Genomic DNA, 17,595 nt, shown 5'->3' on the forward strand with positions numbered 1-17,595 from the left:
AAATGAATGTGATTTTACCTGAAGGTGACTACCGATAGTCTTTCATATTTAACATGATACAAGTTGTAAAAAACACAGTGAACAGACCAGGCATATAATTAAAACATTCTAGAAATCCTAAATCAACTCGGTAGTTATGTTTCAGTTTGCTGCCATATGACTGGTTTCACATTGTCTCCAGTGATCATAAGGTGAAATAGAACTAAAACAATGTATATTTCAAATCCCCTTATTCAAATGGCTTATTCATTCACTGCATATCCATCACCAAACCCACTGGCTCCAGGTCATCTATAAGTCTTTGCTAGGTAAAGCCCCACCTTATCTCAGCTCACTGGTCACCATAGCAACACCCACCCATAGCACGCGCTCCAGCAGATATATTTCACTATATACACCAAAGCCAAAACCTCCTTTGGCCACCTTTTTTCCAGGTCTCTGCTGCCAATGACTGGAACGGATTGCAAAAATCTCTGAAGCTGGAGTCTTATATCTCCCTCTCTAACTTTAAGCATCAGCTGTCAGAGCAGCTTACCGATCACTGTACCTGTACACAGCCAATCTGTAAATAGCCCACCCGACTACCTCATCCCCATATTATTACTTACCCTCTTGGTCTTTTGCACCCCAGGTTCTCTACTTGCACATCATCATCTGCACATCTATCTCTCCAGTATTAATTGTAATTATTTTCTCCCCTAGGGCCTGTTTATTGCCTACCTCCCTACTCTTCTACATTTGCACACACTGTACATAGATTTTTCTATTTCTTTTATTTTGTGTTATTGATTGTATGTTTGTTTATGTGTGACTCTGTGTTGTTGTTTTTGTCGCAGTGCTTTACTTTATCTTGGCCAGGTCAAAGTTGTAAATGAGAACTTGTTCTCAACTGGCCTACCTGGTTAAATAAAGGTGAAATAAAATATATGAACATTTTTAAAAATGACCTAGCTCTTATCAATCAAATTCCCATTAATCAAATGTATTTATAAAGCCCTTCTTACATCAGCCGATGTCACAAAGTGCTGTACAGAAACCCAGCCTAAAACCCCAAACGGCAAATGGTCTTATCAATTGGTCTTATCAATTGGTCTTATCAATAGGTCTTATCAATAGGTCTTATCAATTGGTCTTATCAATAGGTCTTATCAATAGATATTATCAATAGGTCTTATCAATAGGTCTTATCAATAGATATTATCAATAGGTCTTATCAATAGGTCTTTTCAATAAGTGTTATCAAAAGGTCTTATCAATTAGTACATGACAGTACGTGGGGAATGGTGTTATTTCTGAACAAAGAAACTAGATGTTTTTACACTTGGAACTGACAAGTTGCTTGACCACATTCATTGTTTCGTGGTGCATAAGGGTGGTGGAATTGTGAGGGAATTATGTCAAGGTCAGAATACGGTGTATCTGTAGACACACCTCCTCTACACCTTCATTTCTTTCATCTTGCACACGAACAAATAGTGAATGAATAGTGTGCTATTCTCATGCTTAAATTAAAGGTCAGAATACGCATGGAGAGAAAAGTGCATAAAAAAGGGAATTATGTTCCATGAATGAGCTTAAAGTCTGGTTCTCTGGTACACGGTCATATGACAAACTGCACTCCCAAGGAAGGGCTTGGTTAAAAGGAAGGGCTTGGTTAACAGGAAGGCCTTGGTTAACAGGAAGGGCTTGGTTAACAGGAAGGGCTTGGTTAACAGGAAGGGCTTGGTTAACAGGAAGGTCTTGGTTAACAGGAAGGTCTTGGTTAACAGGAAGGCCTTGGTTAACAGGAAGGTCTTGGTTAACAGGAAGGGAAGAGACACGGCGTGTTAGAATAAATCAAACAAGGAATCCCACCACATATCAATTACCTTTTACAGTCAGAAGCAATTAAAAGATAACTGTGAATTCCCATTTGATATCATATAATGTTGTGGAATATTGACTGAGTTCAACTGAATTAGAAGGTGTTAAGGAATGAGGAGGTGTTTGAATGTTTGCCAATAATATCTCTTTCGCTCCAAATAAACCATGCATGGAGAGAGAGGAGAGGAAAGCAAGTGAAGTTTGAAATACTCCCCTCGTTCTGTTCAATATTCTAATTGAGGATTTTAATTAGTCCACAGTGAGTGACACCCTTCCTCCTCATCTCCTGCAGAGTGTAAAATGACACATTTTCCCACCACCGCCTCTGCATACCAAAGACTGAAACAAAGAGCAGAGAGACAGCTGAGTGGAAATAATGTCTCTCAGACTAAAGTAAAGCTAAAGCTCTCATTCTGGTGGTGTCTGGGGGGGGAGAGGTTGTGTGTGTGTGTGTGTGTGTGTGTGTGTGTGGGGGGGGTATTGCCTTGCTCTTACACCAGCTTCCTCTTCAATAAGCTGAAGTGTTACCTCAGGTAAAGTAGGAACAGCACCTACAGTTGCCTCATAATGTTGGTGTCACGTTCCTTGTGGAAGCATAGGTATGTTTTCCCGGTTGGTTTTGAACACCTACGTATGGCTCTTGATCTTGACTCTGAGAACTACAAAGTGTTTGAAGTAATTGCAGAGAAATGGAAGCGGTATTGAAATCATACCAAGTAGATTAGATTCCCTCAAAAACGTATCCACTGGGATTGCCTGTGAAAAATATGAAATGTTATTATTGAAATGAGAAATGTCTACACATTTTCAGCTTAATCATTCCTGACTTATTAATACGCTTCCAATGTTAATTTTCTCTTGCTGAGCTCCTTATTTTGATGTTCAGTTCTTTGATGAAAGAAATGCTTGTTTTTTAAAACTGAAATTCAAAGGTAGGAAGAAAAAAACTCTGAACACATATCGTCACGGGAACGATTTGACATTCCATACAAGCAATTCCCCAAAAACTGAAAACAAAATAATGAGAAAATCAATAAATGTTGAAATGAGTTTTCTCATGAAGATTCATTCCCTTTTCTTAAACCAGGTTGTTGACACCAACATCAGTGTTATCTTGGTGGACACCTACCACACTAATAAACTACAATCCATACTGTCATATTTCAAACTATATCTTGCGACCCAAATGGCACCCTATACTCTATATAGTACACTGCTAGAGCCCTATGGACCCTGCACAAACGTAGTGCACTATTTAGAGAATAGGGTGCCATTGGGGACACACTTCCTATTACCATGTGATAATGAGCTCAATATGGAAGTTTTGAGGAATGGTTGGATGCTCGGCGTTGTATTGTTGAAGCAATATCTTCAGATGGGGATCTTGACAAGAAGAGAAAGCAATGAAGGTGTTTGATGATGATCCACCAGACAGCGGCATGGCAACAGTAGTGACTTGGGTATCCAGCTGCCTGTTCTAGCAGACAGTGACATGGCAACAGTAGTGACTTGGGTATCCAGCTGCCTGTTCTAGCAGACAGTGACATGGCAACAGTAGTGACTTGGGTATCCAGCTGCCTGTTCTAGCAGACAGTGACATGGCAACAGTAGTGACTTGGGTATCCAGCTGCCTGTTCTAGCAGACAGTGACATGGCAACAGTAGTGACTTGGGTATCCAGCTGCCTGTTCTAGCAGACAGTGACATGGCAACAGTAGTGACTTGGGTATCCAGCTGCCTGTTCTAGCAGACAGTGACATGGCAACAGTAGTGACTTGGGTATCCAGCTGCCTGTTCTAGCAGACAGTGACATGGCAACAGTAGTGAATTGGGTATCCAGCTGCCTGTTCTAGCAGACAGTGACATGGCAACAGTAGTGAATTGGGTATCCAGCTGCCTGTTCTAGCAGACAGTGACATGGCAACAGTAGTGACTTGGGTATCCAGCTGCCTGTTCTAGCAGACAGTGACATGGCAACAGTAGTGAATTGGGTATCCAGCTGCCTGTTCTAGCAGACAGTGCCATGGCAACAGTAGTGACTTGGGTATCCAGCTGCCTGTTCTAGCAGACAGTGACATGGCAACAGTAGTGACTTGGGTATCCAGCTGCCTGTTCTAGCAGACAGTGACATGGCAACAGTAGTGACTTGGGTATCCAGCTGCCTGTTCTAGCAGACAGTGACATGGCAACAGTAGTGACTTGGGTATCCAGCTGCCTGTTCTAGCAGACAGTGACATGGCAACAGTAGTGACTTGGGTATCCAGCTGCCTGTTCTAGCAGACAGTGACATGGCAACAGTAGTAACATGTGTATCCAGCTGCCTGTTCTAGCAGACAGTGACATGGCAACAGTAGTAACATGTGTATCCAGCTGCCTGTTCTAGCAGACAGTGACATGGCAACAGTAGTGACTTGGGTATCCAGCTGCCTGTTCTAGCAGACAGTGACATGGCAACAGTAGTGACTTGGGTATCCAGCTGCCTGTTCTAGCAGACAGTGACATGGCAACAGTAGTGACTTGGGTATCCAGCTGCCTGTTCTAGCAGACAGTGACATGGCAACAGTAGTGACTTGGGTATCCAGCTGCCTGTTCTAGCAGACAGTGACATGGCAACAGTAGTGACTTGGGTATCCAGCTGCCTGTTCTAGCAGACAGTGACATGGCAACAGTAGTGACTTGGGTATCCAGCTGCCTGTTCTAGCAGACAGTGACATGGCAACAGTAGTAACATGTGTATCCAGCTGCCTGTTCTAGCAGACAGTGACATGGCAACAGTAGTAACATGTGTATCCAGCTGCCTGTTCTAGCAGACAGTGACATGGCAACAGTAGTGACTTGGGTATCCAGCTGCCTGTTCTAGCAGACAGTGACATGGCAACAGTAGTGACTTGGGTATCCAGCTGCCTGTTCTAGCAGACAGTGACATGGCAACAGTAGTAACAGTAGTAACATGTGTATCCAGCTGCCTGTTCTAGCAGACAGTGTCATGGTAACAGTAGTAACAGTAGTAACAGTAGTAACATGTGTATCCAGCTGCCTGTTCTAGCAGACAGTGACATGGTAACAGTAGTAACAGTAGTAACAGTAGTAACATGTGTATCCAGCTGCCTGTTCTAGCAGACAGTGTCATGGTAACAGTAGTAACAGTAGTAACATGTGTATCCAGCTGCCTGTTAGACAGTGTCATGGTAACAGTAGTAACAGTAGTAACAGTAACAGTAGTAACAGTAGTAACAGTAGTAACATGTGTATCCAGCTGCCTGTTCTAGCAGACAGTGTCATGGTAACAGTAGTAACAGTAGTAACAGTAGTAACATGTGTATCCAGCTGCCTGTTCTAGCAGACAGTGTCATGGTAACAGTAGTAACAGTAGTAACAGTAGTAACATGTGTATCCAGCTGCCTGTTCTAGCAGACAGTGTCATGGTAACAGTAGTAACAGTAGTAACAGTAGTAACATGTGTATCCAGCTGCCTGTTCTAGCAGACAGTGTCATGGTAACAGTAGTAACAGTAGTAACAGTAGTAACATGTGTATCCAGCTGCCTGTTCTAGCAGACAGTGTCATGGTAACAGTAGTAACAGTAGTAACAGTAGTAACAGTAGTAACATGTGTATCCAGCTGCCTGTTCTAGCAGACAGTGTCATGGTAACAGTAGTAACAGTAGTAACAGTAGTAACATGTGTATCCAGCTGCCTGTTCTAGCAGACAGTGTCATGGTAACAGTAGTAACAGTAGTAACAGTAGTAACATGTGTATCCAGCTGCCTGTTCTAGCAGACAGTGTCATGGTAACAGTAGTAACAGTAGTAACAGTAGTAACAGTAGTAACATGTGTATCCAGCTGCCTGTTCTAGCAGACAGTGTCATGGTAACAGTAGTAACAGTAGTAACATGTGTATCCAGCTGCCTGTTCTAGCAGACAGTGTCATGGTAACAGTAGTAACAGTAGTAACAGTAGTAACATGTGTATCCAGCTGCCTGTTCTAGCAGACAGTGTCATGGTAACAGTAGTAACAGTAGTAACAGTAGTAACATGTGTATCCAGCTGCCTGTTCTAGCAGACAGTGTCATGGTAACAGTAGTAACAGTAGTAACAGTAGTAACATGTGTATCCAGCTGCCTGTTCTAGCAGACAGTGTCATGGTAACAGTAGTAACAGTAGTAACAGTAGTAACATGTGTATCCAGCTGCCTGTTCTAGCAGACAGTGTCATGGTAACAGTAGTAACAGTAGTAACAGTAGTAACATGTGTATCCAGCTGCCTGTTCTAGCAGACAGTGTCATGGTAACAGTAGTAACAGTAGTAACAGTAGTAACATGTGTATCCAGCTGCCTGTTCTAGCAGACAGTGTCATGGTAACAGTAGTAACAGTAGTAACAGTAGTAACAGTAGTAACAGTAGTAACAGTAGTAACAGTAGTAACATGTGTATCCAGCTGCCTGTTCTAGCAGACAGTGTCATGGTAACAGTAGTAACAGTAGTAACAGTAGTAACATGTGTATCCAGCTGCCTGTTCTAGCAGACAGTGTCATGGTAACAGTAGTAACAGTAGTAACAGTAGTAACAGTAGTAACATGTGTATCCAGCTGCCTGTTCTAGCAGACAGTGTCATGGTAACAGTAGTAACAGTAGTAACAGTAGTAACATGTGTATCCAGCTGCCTGTTCTAGCAGACAGTGTCATGGTAACAGTAGTAACAGTAGTAACAGTAGTAACATGTGTATCCAGCTGCCTGTTCTAGCAGACAGTGTCATGGTAACAGTAGTAACAGTAGTAACAGTAGTAACATGTGTATCCAGCTGCCTGTTCTAGCAGACAGTGTCATGGTAACAGTAGTAACAGTAGTAACAGTAGTAACATGTGTATCCAGCTGCCTGTTCTAGCAGACAGTGTCATGGTAACAGTAGTAACAGTAGTAACAGTAGTAACATGTGTATCCAGCTGCCTGTTCTAGCAGACAGTAACATGTGTAACATCCAGCTGCCTGTAACATGGTAACAGTAGTAACAGTAGTAACAGTAGTAACATGTGTATCCAGCTGCCTGTTCTAGCAGACAGTGACATGGTAACAGTAGTAACAGTAGTAACAGTAGTAACATGTGTATCCAGCTGCCTGTTCTAGCAGACAGTGACATGGTAACAGTAGTAACATGTGTATCCAGCTGCCTGTTCTAGCAGACAGTGTCATGGTAACAGTAGTAACAGTAGTAACAGTAGTAACATGTGTATCCAGCTGCCTGTTCTAGCAGACAGTGTCATGGTAACAGTAGTAACAGTAGTAACAGTAGTAACATGTGTATCCAGCTGCCTGTTCTAGCAGACAGTGACATGGTAACAGTAGTAACAGTAGTAACAGTAGTAACAGTAGTAACATGTGTATCCAGCTGCCTGTTCTAGCAGACAGTGTCATGGTAACAGTAGTAACAGTAGTAACAGTAGTAACATGTGTATCCAGCTGCCTGTTCTAGCAGACAGTGTCATGGTAACAGTAGTAACAGTAGTAACAGTAGTAACATGTGTATCCAGCTGCCTGTTCTAGCAGACAGTGTCATGGTAACAGTAGTAACAGTAGTAACAGTAGTAACATGTGTATCCAGCTGCCTGTTCTAGCAGACAGTGTCATGGTAACAGTAGTAACAGTAGTAACAGTAGTAACATGTGTATCCAGCTGCCTGTTCTAGCAGACAGTGTCATGGTAACAGTAGTAACAGTAGTAACAGTAGTAACATGTGTATCCAGCTGCCTGTTCTAGCAGACAGTGTCATGGTAACAGTAGTAACAGTAGTAACAGTAGTAACATGTGTATCCAGCTGCCTGTTCTAGCAGACAGTGACATGGTAACAGTAGTAACAGTAGTAACAGTAGTAACATGTGTATCCAGCTGCCTGTTCTAGCAGACAGTGACATGGTAACAGTAGTAACATGTGTATCCAGCTGCCTGTTCTAGCAGACAGTGTCATGGTAACAGTAGTAACAGTAGTAACAGTAGTAACATGTGTATCCAGCTGCCTGTTCTAGCAGACAGTGTCATGGTAACAGTAGTAACAGTAGTAACAGTAGTAACATGTGTATCCAGCTGCCTGTTCTAGCAGACAGTGACATGGTAACAGTAGTAACAGTAGTAACAGTAGTAACAGTAGTAACATGTGTATCCAGCTGCCTGTTCTAGCAGACAGTGTCATGGTAACAGTAGTAACAGTAGTAACAGTAGTAACATGTGTATCCAGCTGCCTGTTCTAGCAGACAGTGTCATGGTAACAGTAGTAACAGTAGTAACAGTAGTAACAGTAGTAACAGTAGTAACATGTGTATCCAGCTGCCTGTTCTAGCAGACAGTGTCATGGTAACAGTAGTAACAGTAGTAACATGTGTGTGTATGGCGTTTGGATTGATTTGTTGTTTTGTTTGTTCAGGTTGGACCCAACAGCATCGCTGCCAGGGACGGGCGCATTAGGGAAGGAGATCGAATATTACAGGTACGTATTTTCATCTCAAGAACAATTACATGAGCGCAACCACACACACACACGCAAGAGCACACACACTCACACACACATACGCACACTCAAAGGCACCGTCCCTGTAAGCTCTCTTCTAGGAACAGAGCTGTTGTTGTCTTCGGGCTACAGATCATATGCATATTTAATGGCTACACTTAAGCTGGAAAATGAAAGTCCTTAGTGTTGTTTTCACACAGCAGCCCGACATCCTCCCTGGCGGGTCTCTCTCTCTCTCTCTCTGAGAACTGTAGAGCCACCTGGCGGGTTTCTCTCTCTCTCTGAGAACTGTAGAGCCACCTGGCGGGTCTCTCTCTCTGAGAACTGTAGAGCCACCTGGCGGGTGACATGGTAACTGAGTAACAGTCTCTCTCTCTGAGAACTGTAGAGCCACCTGGCGGGTCATGGTCAGTCTCTCTCTGAGAACTGTAGAGCCACCTGGCGGGTCTCTCTCTCTGAGAACTGAGAACTGTAGAGCCACCTGGCGGGTCTCTCTCTGAGAACTGTAGAGCCACCTGGCGGCTCTCTCTCTCTGAGAACTGTAGAGCCACCTGGCGGGTCTCTCTCTCTCTCTGAGAACTGTAGAGCCACCTGGCGGGTCTCTCTCTCTCTCTCTCTCTGAGAACTGTAGAGCCACCTGGCGGGTCTCTCTCTCTCTCTCTCTGAGAACTGTAGAGCCACCTGGCGGGTCTCTCTCTCTCTGAGAACTGTAGAGCCACCTGGCGGGGTCTCTCTCTCTGAGAACTGTAGAGCCACCTGGCGGCACCCTCCTCTCTCTCTGAGAACTGTAGAGCCACCTGGCGGGTCTCTCTCTCTCTCTCTGAGAACTGTAGAGCCACCTGGCGGGTCTCTCTCTCTCTCTGAGAACTGTAGAGCCACCTGGCGGGTCTCTCTCTCTCTCCCTGAGAACTGTAGAGCCACCTGGCGGGTCTCTCTCTCTCCCTGAGAACTGTAGAGCCACCTGGCGGGTCTCTCTCTCTGAGAACTGTAGAGCCACCTGGCGGGTCTCTCTCTCTGAGAACTGTAGAGCCACCTGGCGGGTCTCTCTCTCTCTGAGAACTGTAGAGCCATCTGGCGGGTCTCTCTCCCTGAGAACTGTCTCTCTCTCTCTCTCTGAGAACTGTAGAGCCACCTGAGAACTGTAGAGTCTGGCGGGTCTCTCTCTCTGAGAACTGTAGAGCCACCTGGCGGGTCTCTCTCTCTCTCTCTGAGAACTGTAGAGCCACCTCAAGGTCTCTCTCTCTCTCCTGAGAACTGTAGAGCCACCTGGTCTCTCTCTCTCCCGGGCCACCTGGCGGGTCTCTCTCTGAGAACTGTAGAGCCACCTGGCAGGTCTCTCTCTCTGAGAACTGTAGAGCCACCTGGCGGGTCTCTCTCTCTGAGAACTGTAGAGCTACCTGGCGGGTCACATCAGAGGGAGAGAAAGGAGTGTGGAAGTGGGATTGAGTGTGAGAGTGTGTGTGTGTGTATTTCTAGTTTTACTATCCTTGTGGGGACCAGAAGTCCTCACAAAGATAGTAAATCAAGGAACATGTGGACAAGTAGGGACATTTCGTTGATCCCCACAAGGAAAATGGCTATTTTAGGTTTTTAGGGGTTAGGTTTAGGGTTAGGGTTACAATTAAGGTTAGGGTTAGACTTTGAGTCAGTGTTAGGGTTACGTTTAGGGTTAGGTATATTAAAAGGTTTTAGGGAAAATATAATTTTGAATAGGTATCAATTGTTTGGTCCCCACTATTAGTAGTAAATTAAACGTGTGTGTGTGTGCGGTGTGTGTTAGCTGTGTTAGGTGTGAACAGAGATTAGAAGTAGTAGTCAGTGATTTCTACACTCCCCAGTAGTAGCAGTAATGATGTTAGGTGACTGGTGGACCCAAACACTGCACAGTGTCTTCTGATTGGAGGGCTAAGCCCCTGTTGTATTCTGATTGGAGGGCTGAGCCCTGGTGTTCTCTGGGTCCCATTATCTCTCTGTGACAAGCCCATTACTCTGCAGGGGAAAGATGAACGCCACCTGTCACAGTACAGTTAATTGTATGTCTGGATGGGCGCAGTGCTCCGCTGAGACCACACCGTGCAACTCTCTCTCTCTCTCTCTCTCTCTCTCTCTCTCTCTCTCTCTCTCTCTCTCTCTCTCTCTCTCTCTCTCTCTCTCTCTCTCTCTCTCTCTCCCATGGCCGTGGCTGGCCCCCACTGCCCTCCATCTTTAATCAATGCAGAGAAGAGACAGGACACAGAGCAGTCCAGACATCCTCTGCCTGCCTGTGAAAGTGTGAATTCATAATCGACTGGAGGTGCTTTTCTCAGAGAGACGGAGAGGTGGAGGGAGAGATTAAAAGGGGGATGGTTTCCTCAAACACTCCATCTTCTGTGATGGAGGAGTTAAGTGAATGACTGTGATGTGCACTGTATAGAGGCGGAAGGGAGTCATTTAAAGGGGGATGGTTTCGTCAGTCAGTCAGGAGTTTAATCGCTTTATGTACAATATGCGAGTGAGTGTGTACTGGATACAGTACTTTCTCATCTCTTTGTGTACTGGATACAGTACTTTCTCACCTCTTTGTGTACTAGATACAGTACTTTCTAATCTCTCTGTGTATTAGATACAGTACTTTCTAATATCTTTGTGTACTAGATACAGTACTTTCTAATCTCTTTATGTATGTGTTTTACATCATTTCTTCATGAATTCTTCTTCCGTGATGGAGTTTAGTTGTCAGTGAGTGTAACAGACAGTAACAGGATCTCTTTCTTAATCAGTATGTGTGGACTATATATTTTTTCATCTCTTTACGTGCGTGTTACCAGATCAATGGCTGTGACGTACAGGACAGGCAGGAAGCTTTCACTCTCCTGTCCAATGAGGAGTCCAGGAGTATCGTTCTCCTGGTGACCAGACCAGAGGAGGCGTGGCTGGATGAGGAGCACAATGAACTCCTAGAGGAGCTGAAGATGGAGATCCTTGAGGAGAGGAGGAACGAGGAGGTGCAGAAGACAGGAGGAGGAGAGGAGCAGGTGAGAACAGCCTGGGGAATATAATATGAGATGGACATAGTTGTCCATTATACACTTAAGAGTTCAAAACATTAGGAACACTTTCCTAATATTGTGTTGCACCCCTCCCAAATAGATCATATTTCAATGTTGAGGGTATAGATGTCCAGATATTGCTATTCTAGACAATACACATGTCCAGGTATTGATATTCTAACAGTACAGATGTCCAGATATTGCAATTCTAGACAATATACATGTCCAGGTATTGCTATTCTAAATGCTTAAGAGCTGGTACTATGATGTGGGCTGATGCATGTTGATAGGCGCTCGTGTTACAGAATATCTTCCATCTTCTCTACCACAACTCTTTGTTCTCTTTCCAGGCCAAGCAGCTGGAGGAGGATGACGTCATGACAGACACGGCCACGTGTTCCTCCAATACTCAGGACAAAGACAGCGGCTTGGGGACGGGGCATAACGAGGAGAGCTCCGAACAGGAAGTCCTCCTGGCCCGTGTCCACCGGAGGCCTGCCCAGGGCCTGAGAGACCGATGGAGGGCCAAGCATGGCCAGGGGCTGGGCAGGAGGGTGGTGGTACCCTCGGACACCCAGGGACCCAGGGGTCTGATCCAAGCCCAGGAGGGTGAGGGTGGAGTGGGGTTAGGACTGGAGTGTGACAGCCGCTTCAAGCAGCTCCTGGAGCTCAAGTGCCAGATCCGTAACAGCGGGGAGTGTGGTGTGTACTATAGCAGGAGAAGCACCATCGAGTGCAGCCTGACGGAGCAGAGCGGGGTGGGGGTCAGTGGTGGTGGAGGGATGGAACAGGAGCTGAGGATGTTGAACGATGAGCTGAGGAGTATCGAGCTGGAGTGTCAGAGCATCATGCAGGCCCACCAGCTCCGCAAGAACCAAAGGGATCCCCCCTGCACCCCTATGTGCTCCCCAGGACGAAGCCCCAAACATGGGCGTGAGCAGCATGCCAAGCTGGCTGATATCAACGAGCATCCAGGGGAGAGGCAGTGGGACAGCGACAAGCTAAGGGGGGACAAGGACAGCTCCAGTGCCTATAACACGGCTGAGAGCGCCAGGTCCACTCCTCTAGGCATGGAGAGATCCCCAGACCACTCTCTACAGAGACGCATCAGCCTCACCAACCAGAAGAACCTCCGGAGCACCATAGCAGCCTCCGGCCAGTCCATCTCCATCCCCATCCCAGACAGGTATGTAGACAATCAATCAAATGTGTTTTATTAAGCCCTTTTTAGCCTTGAGTTTAGAAAGGTCGGCCAGCAGCCGGAGGGTTGCCGGTTCCAATCCTGGGTCTGACATTTCTATTATAGAAAATGGATAATAATGTATTATTCTAATCTTCTTTTCAGAGAGCTCATGAGTGAGACCTCGACCGGGCCCAGCACACACAGCCGACAGGATCCCAACCCCAGCCCTGGAACCACGGTCATCTCCAGCAGCCCCGACCAGTCCAACCCTTCCCCCTCCGAGTCAGACCCGGCCCTGCCTGCAGACGACGAGCGCTGCGACCGCACCAGGAGCCACCGTGGGCCACGCAGGGTCCCTCCCTACCCGTCCCCTTACCACACAGCCCCCCAGCAGGGCGCCTCTCCAGCCCACGCCAGACACCTTCAGAGCTACATGCAGCAGCTCCTCCAGCAGACCTCCAGTCTGGAGACCTACTCCCAGTCCCAGCTCAGCCTCCTCAGCGTCTGCCGGGACCGCTCCACCCGCCCGGGGGAACCACGCCTCGAATGGAAGGTCAAAGTTCGAGCCGACGGGACGAAGTATGTAGCCCGGCGACCGGCGAGGGACCGGATTCTACGAGAACGGGCGCTGAGGATCAGGGAGGAGCGTAGTGGAGGGATGACCACGGACGATGACACTATGTCCGAGATGAAGATGGGGCGGTACTGGAGTAAAGAGGAGAGAAAGCAGCAGCTGGCCAGAGCCAGGGAGCAGAGGAGGAGGAGGGAGTACATGCAGAGGAGCCGGCTGGAGTGTCTCAGAGAGGGCCCTGGGAGCGGGGCCGAGGGCCGTAAAGAGGTCAACATCCTGGAACTCAGCCACAAGAAGATGATGAAGAAACGCAACAAGAAGATCCTGGATAACTGGATGACCATCCAGGAACTAATGAGTCACGGGGCCAGAGCACCTGAGGACCAGGGGTCTAAACAAGTACACAATGCCTTCCTGTCTGTTACTACAGTATAGGACCACAGCTCCGGGTAGAAGTTTCCCTGTACACACAGATCTAGGATCATTTAAAACTACCCGGGTCGGGCATTAACCATTTGGACGATAATGAAAAACTGACCTCAGAGCAGTGTCTAGGGACAACCTTGCCCCATCTCTCTCTCTCTCTCTCATCGCGTCCATGCGATATGACCTTACTTGCCTCGTTCAATGTGGCATTTTTTATAATGGGGAAAATCCTATATTTTTCACACTTTGTAAACTCAATAACATTTTGTAAAATGTTTTTTTTTTACACTGGTTGTGGATGCACTGTGAAATGTTTTCTGCAGTTGCTCATTTATGATGTCATGAAACATGTTTCTATCATAATCAGAATTCTCTGTAAACCACATCATCATCATCAAGTCAAAGACATCGTGGTACATTGTCATGTTTGCATTGTTTATCCAGCATGGCAGTGATTCACTGTAGTGGTCAGAAATGTACCATACACCGGAGAACAGACACTTGACTCTTGTGCAGAATCCTCCTTGTCTTTTACTGAGGATGCACCATATAACTGCACAACCCTCTAAGACCCATTCAATATCCCAAGCTGCCTTGCGAGTCAAGACACCACTAAATCTCTGAAGGAGCTTTCATCATTTCTGAAAATGTCAACTCAGAGTTCTCTTGGAAAATTCTGAAGTCCTGAGAATGTCAATAATTCAGTGGTGTTTCAGAGGCTTTCAGTTTCTCAGTTTAAAACAGTCTTGAAGGAAGGGTTCACTAGTCAACAGTTTCTCAGTTTAAAACAGTCTTGAAGGAAGGGTTCACTAGTCAACAGTTTCTCAGTTTAAAACAGTCTTGAAGGAAGGGTTCACTAGTCAACAGTTTCTCAGTTTAAAACAGTCTTGAAGGAAGGGTTCACTAGTCAACAGTTTTCCCCCAACATCTCATTGCAAAAGTGATCTCAATGTTTCTCATCAATGGTAAATCAGTATCACCAATGAAAAAAGTGCATTTCTTACTGATTAAATAATTAATTCAAGTGATTTGATTGTTCCATGAATACATTAAATGTAATTTATAAATACAAAACATATTTATTATTTTTTATTGATTATTTTCAATGATTGTACATTTATTAGTCTATTCTGCATATTTTCGGACCTGTCTGAAGATCTCTTTGTGTTGTCAAAAATAACACAAGTTATTGTCTCTAACATATTATATGTCACCTAAACAGTCCGTTCTGCCATTTGGTGGCTCTTCAAACGGGTGCTTTTCATTGTACACTGCTCTTCTATCTTTGCTCAGTGTTTATCGTCTTCTTTCAAGTAATCGGTAGTTGGTAACTTCATAGGCAGGTCAATGTGTGTTATTTGTGATATTTGCAAAGGAAATGTGAATAAATGATCGTTTATCTTTATGAAACAAATGATTGTATTGTGGTTGGTTGGATGCATTTCCTGGTTACACATCATAATATTCCAATCAGCATCTACTTCATCCATAACGTTGCTATGAGAGGTCAATCAGCATCCTCATTCAGCATCTACTTCATCCATAACGTTGCTATGAGAGGTCAATCAGCATCGTCCCACATCTCATTCAGCATCTACTTCATCCATAACGTTGCTATGAGAGGTCAATCAGCATCGTCCCACATCTCATTCAGCATCTACTTCATCCATAACGTTGCTATGAGGTCAATCAGCATCGTCCCACATCTCATTCAGCATCTACTTCATCCATAACGTTGCTATGAGGTCAATCAACATCCTCCCACATCTCATTCAGCATCTACTTCATCCATAACGTTGTTATGAGGTCAATCAGCATCTTCCCACATCTCATTCAGCATCTACTTCATCCATAACGTTGCTATGAGAGGTCATTCAGCATCTACTTCATCCATAACGTTGCTATGAGAGGTCATTCAGCATCTACTTCATCCATAACGTTGCTATGAGAGGTCATTCAGCATCTACTTCATCCATAACGTTGCTATGAGGTCAATCAGCATCCTCCCACATCTCATTTAGCATCTACTTCATCCATAACGTTGCTATGAGGTCAATCAGCATCCTCCCACATCTCATTCAGCATCTACTTCATCCATAATGTTGCTATGAGAGGTCAGTCAGCCATTTTGGGGCAAACTCCACCAGCTCTAGTTATCAAGCCCTGATGCTCAGACCACACCAGCTGCAAACGCCTCTGGCTATCAAAAGCACTGGCATGTATCCCGTTCTCGTCACCTTTGAAACATGGAGGTTGACATGCGTCAGAGTACTATCATGACCCTATCATCTCTGCTCAGTGTCCCTGTTGCACCAGGAATCTGTCTCATTATGCAGTTGAAACGCAGCAGCTGCGTCTCACATCACCTGAAGGATAAACACACCTACATCATGTGGGAGAATAGAAGGCATTCAGAATCAGTTCTGGTGGTGTGTGTTTGGTTTTCAGCAACACATGAGGAAAATATTATGGCTTTCAGGATCAGGATGCCAGGAAGTGACCTCATTGTGTATGCTTCTTGTATTCACGTAGATAAAAATCAATTCAAGTCAATTATTTGTTAGAAGTGAGTTATTCTGTATATGATACATACTGCACATGGATATAAATGCACATTTAGAGAGTAAACACCAAGACTTTCTGGCACAATCTACAGAATTATAGATGAATGACTACTCAGAAGTCACAGTCAATTCGTGACAGAAAGAGCATCAAGTAAAAGGCTTCAAAGAGGTTCCTTGAATCTTCTGTTGACAGAACACTGACGGTTGAAATAGAGCAACGCTCTTCCTCTGTAGTGCTACAGCCACTCTCCTCCCAGCTCTGAACAGCATGCTTATTCACATCAGTCCTCTCTTTCTCTGTAGTGCTACAGCCACTCTCCTCCCAGCTCTGAACGGCATGCTTATTCACATCAGTCCTCTCTTTCTCTGTAGTGCTACAGCCACTCTCCTCCCAGCTCTGAACAGCATGCTTATTCACATCAGTCCTCTCTTTCTCTGTAGTGCTACAGCCACTCTCCTCCCAGCTCTGAACGGCATGCTTATTCACGTCAGTGCTGTCTTTCTCTGTAGTGCTACAGCCACTCTCCTCCCAGCTCTGAACGGCATGCTTATTCACGTCAGTGCTGTCTTTCTCTGTAGTGCTACAGCCACTCTCCTCCCAGCTCTGAACGGCATGCTTATTCACGTCAGTGCTGTCTTTCTCTGTAGTGCTACAGCCACTCTCCTCCCAGCTCTGAACGGCATGCTTCTGTCTTTCTCTGTAGTGCTACAGCCACTCTCCTCCCAGCTCTGAACGGCATGCTTATTCACGTCAGTGCTGTCTTTCTCTGTAGTGCTACAGCCACTCTCCTCCCAGCTCTGAACGGCATGCTTATTCACGTCAGTGCTGTCTTTCTCTGTAGTGCTACAGCCACTCTCCTCCCAGCTCTGAACGGCATGCTTATTCACGTCAGTGCTGTCTTTCTCTGTAGTGCTACAGCCACTCTCCTCCCAGCTCTGAACAGCATGCTTATTCACATCAGTGCTCTCTTTCTCTGTAGTGCTACAGCCACTCTCCTCCCAGCTATGAACGGCATGCTTATTCACGTCAGTGCTGTCTTTCTCTGTAGTGCTACAGCCACTCTCCTCCCAGCTCTGAACGGCATGCTTATTCACATCAGTGCTCAGAGTCTGAACTCTGTCTTGTGACGCATCGTACTGCGAGTACACAGGCTGTCCAACACCAGGTCATTGGTTTTCTGATGTGGTTGGTCTCCTTTAAAGAGATTCTACAGGTCACAGCATCCTTCAGCTGATTCTGACAGAGATATTGGAGCCAGAAGGGGAGAACGGCAGCAGGCAGCAGAGGAGTCCTTCCGTCAGTCACCTTGGAGTGGATGTTGGTTCCATTAGATAGAAACTGTCTTTCTATGAGAGGTTGAGGATTGGGAGAAAGAACGACTGAGCCCAACACTCTCAACCTCTTGTTCTCAGATTGCTTCCATTTAGAAATGTCACAAAGTATTCTCACCACATTATCGT

The 17,595-nt window shown here is 45.5% G+C and overlaps 1 protein-coding gene across 1 annotated transcript in view; it reads left to right on the forward strand.

Annotated features, from left to right (window-relative positions):
* pdzrn4 (PDZ domain containing ring finger 4) overlaps positions 1 to 14,978 on the forward strand; it is an 81,221-nt gene extending 66,243 nt beyond the window's left edge. The window contains exons 5-8 of the mRNA XM_046335480.1: positions 8,278 to 8,340; positions 11,169 to 11,375; positions 11,741 to 12,576; positions 12,736 to 14,978. Coding sequence (XP_046191436.1) covers positions 8,278 to 8,340; positions 11,169 to 11,375; positions 11,741 to 12,576; positions 12,736 to 13,579 — 1,950 coding nt within the window. The 3' untranslated portion in view covers positions 13,580 to 14,978. The remainder of the gene's footprint in view (positions 1 to 8,277; positions 8,341 to 11,168; positions 11,376 to 11,740; positions 12,577 to 12,735) is intronic.
* Positions 14,979 to 17,595: the final 2,617 nt, after the last annotated feature.

This window comes from Oncorhynchus gorbuscha, unplaced genomic scaffold, assembly GCF_021184085.1.
Source record: "Oncorhynchus gorbuscha isolate QuinsamMale2020 ecotype Even-year unplaced genomic scaffold, OgorEven_v1.0 Un_scaffold_759, whole genome shotgun sequence".
Lineage (NCBI taxonomy): Eukaryota > Metazoa > Chordata > Actinopteri > Salmoniformes > Salmonidae > Oncorhynchus > Oncorhynchus gorbuscha.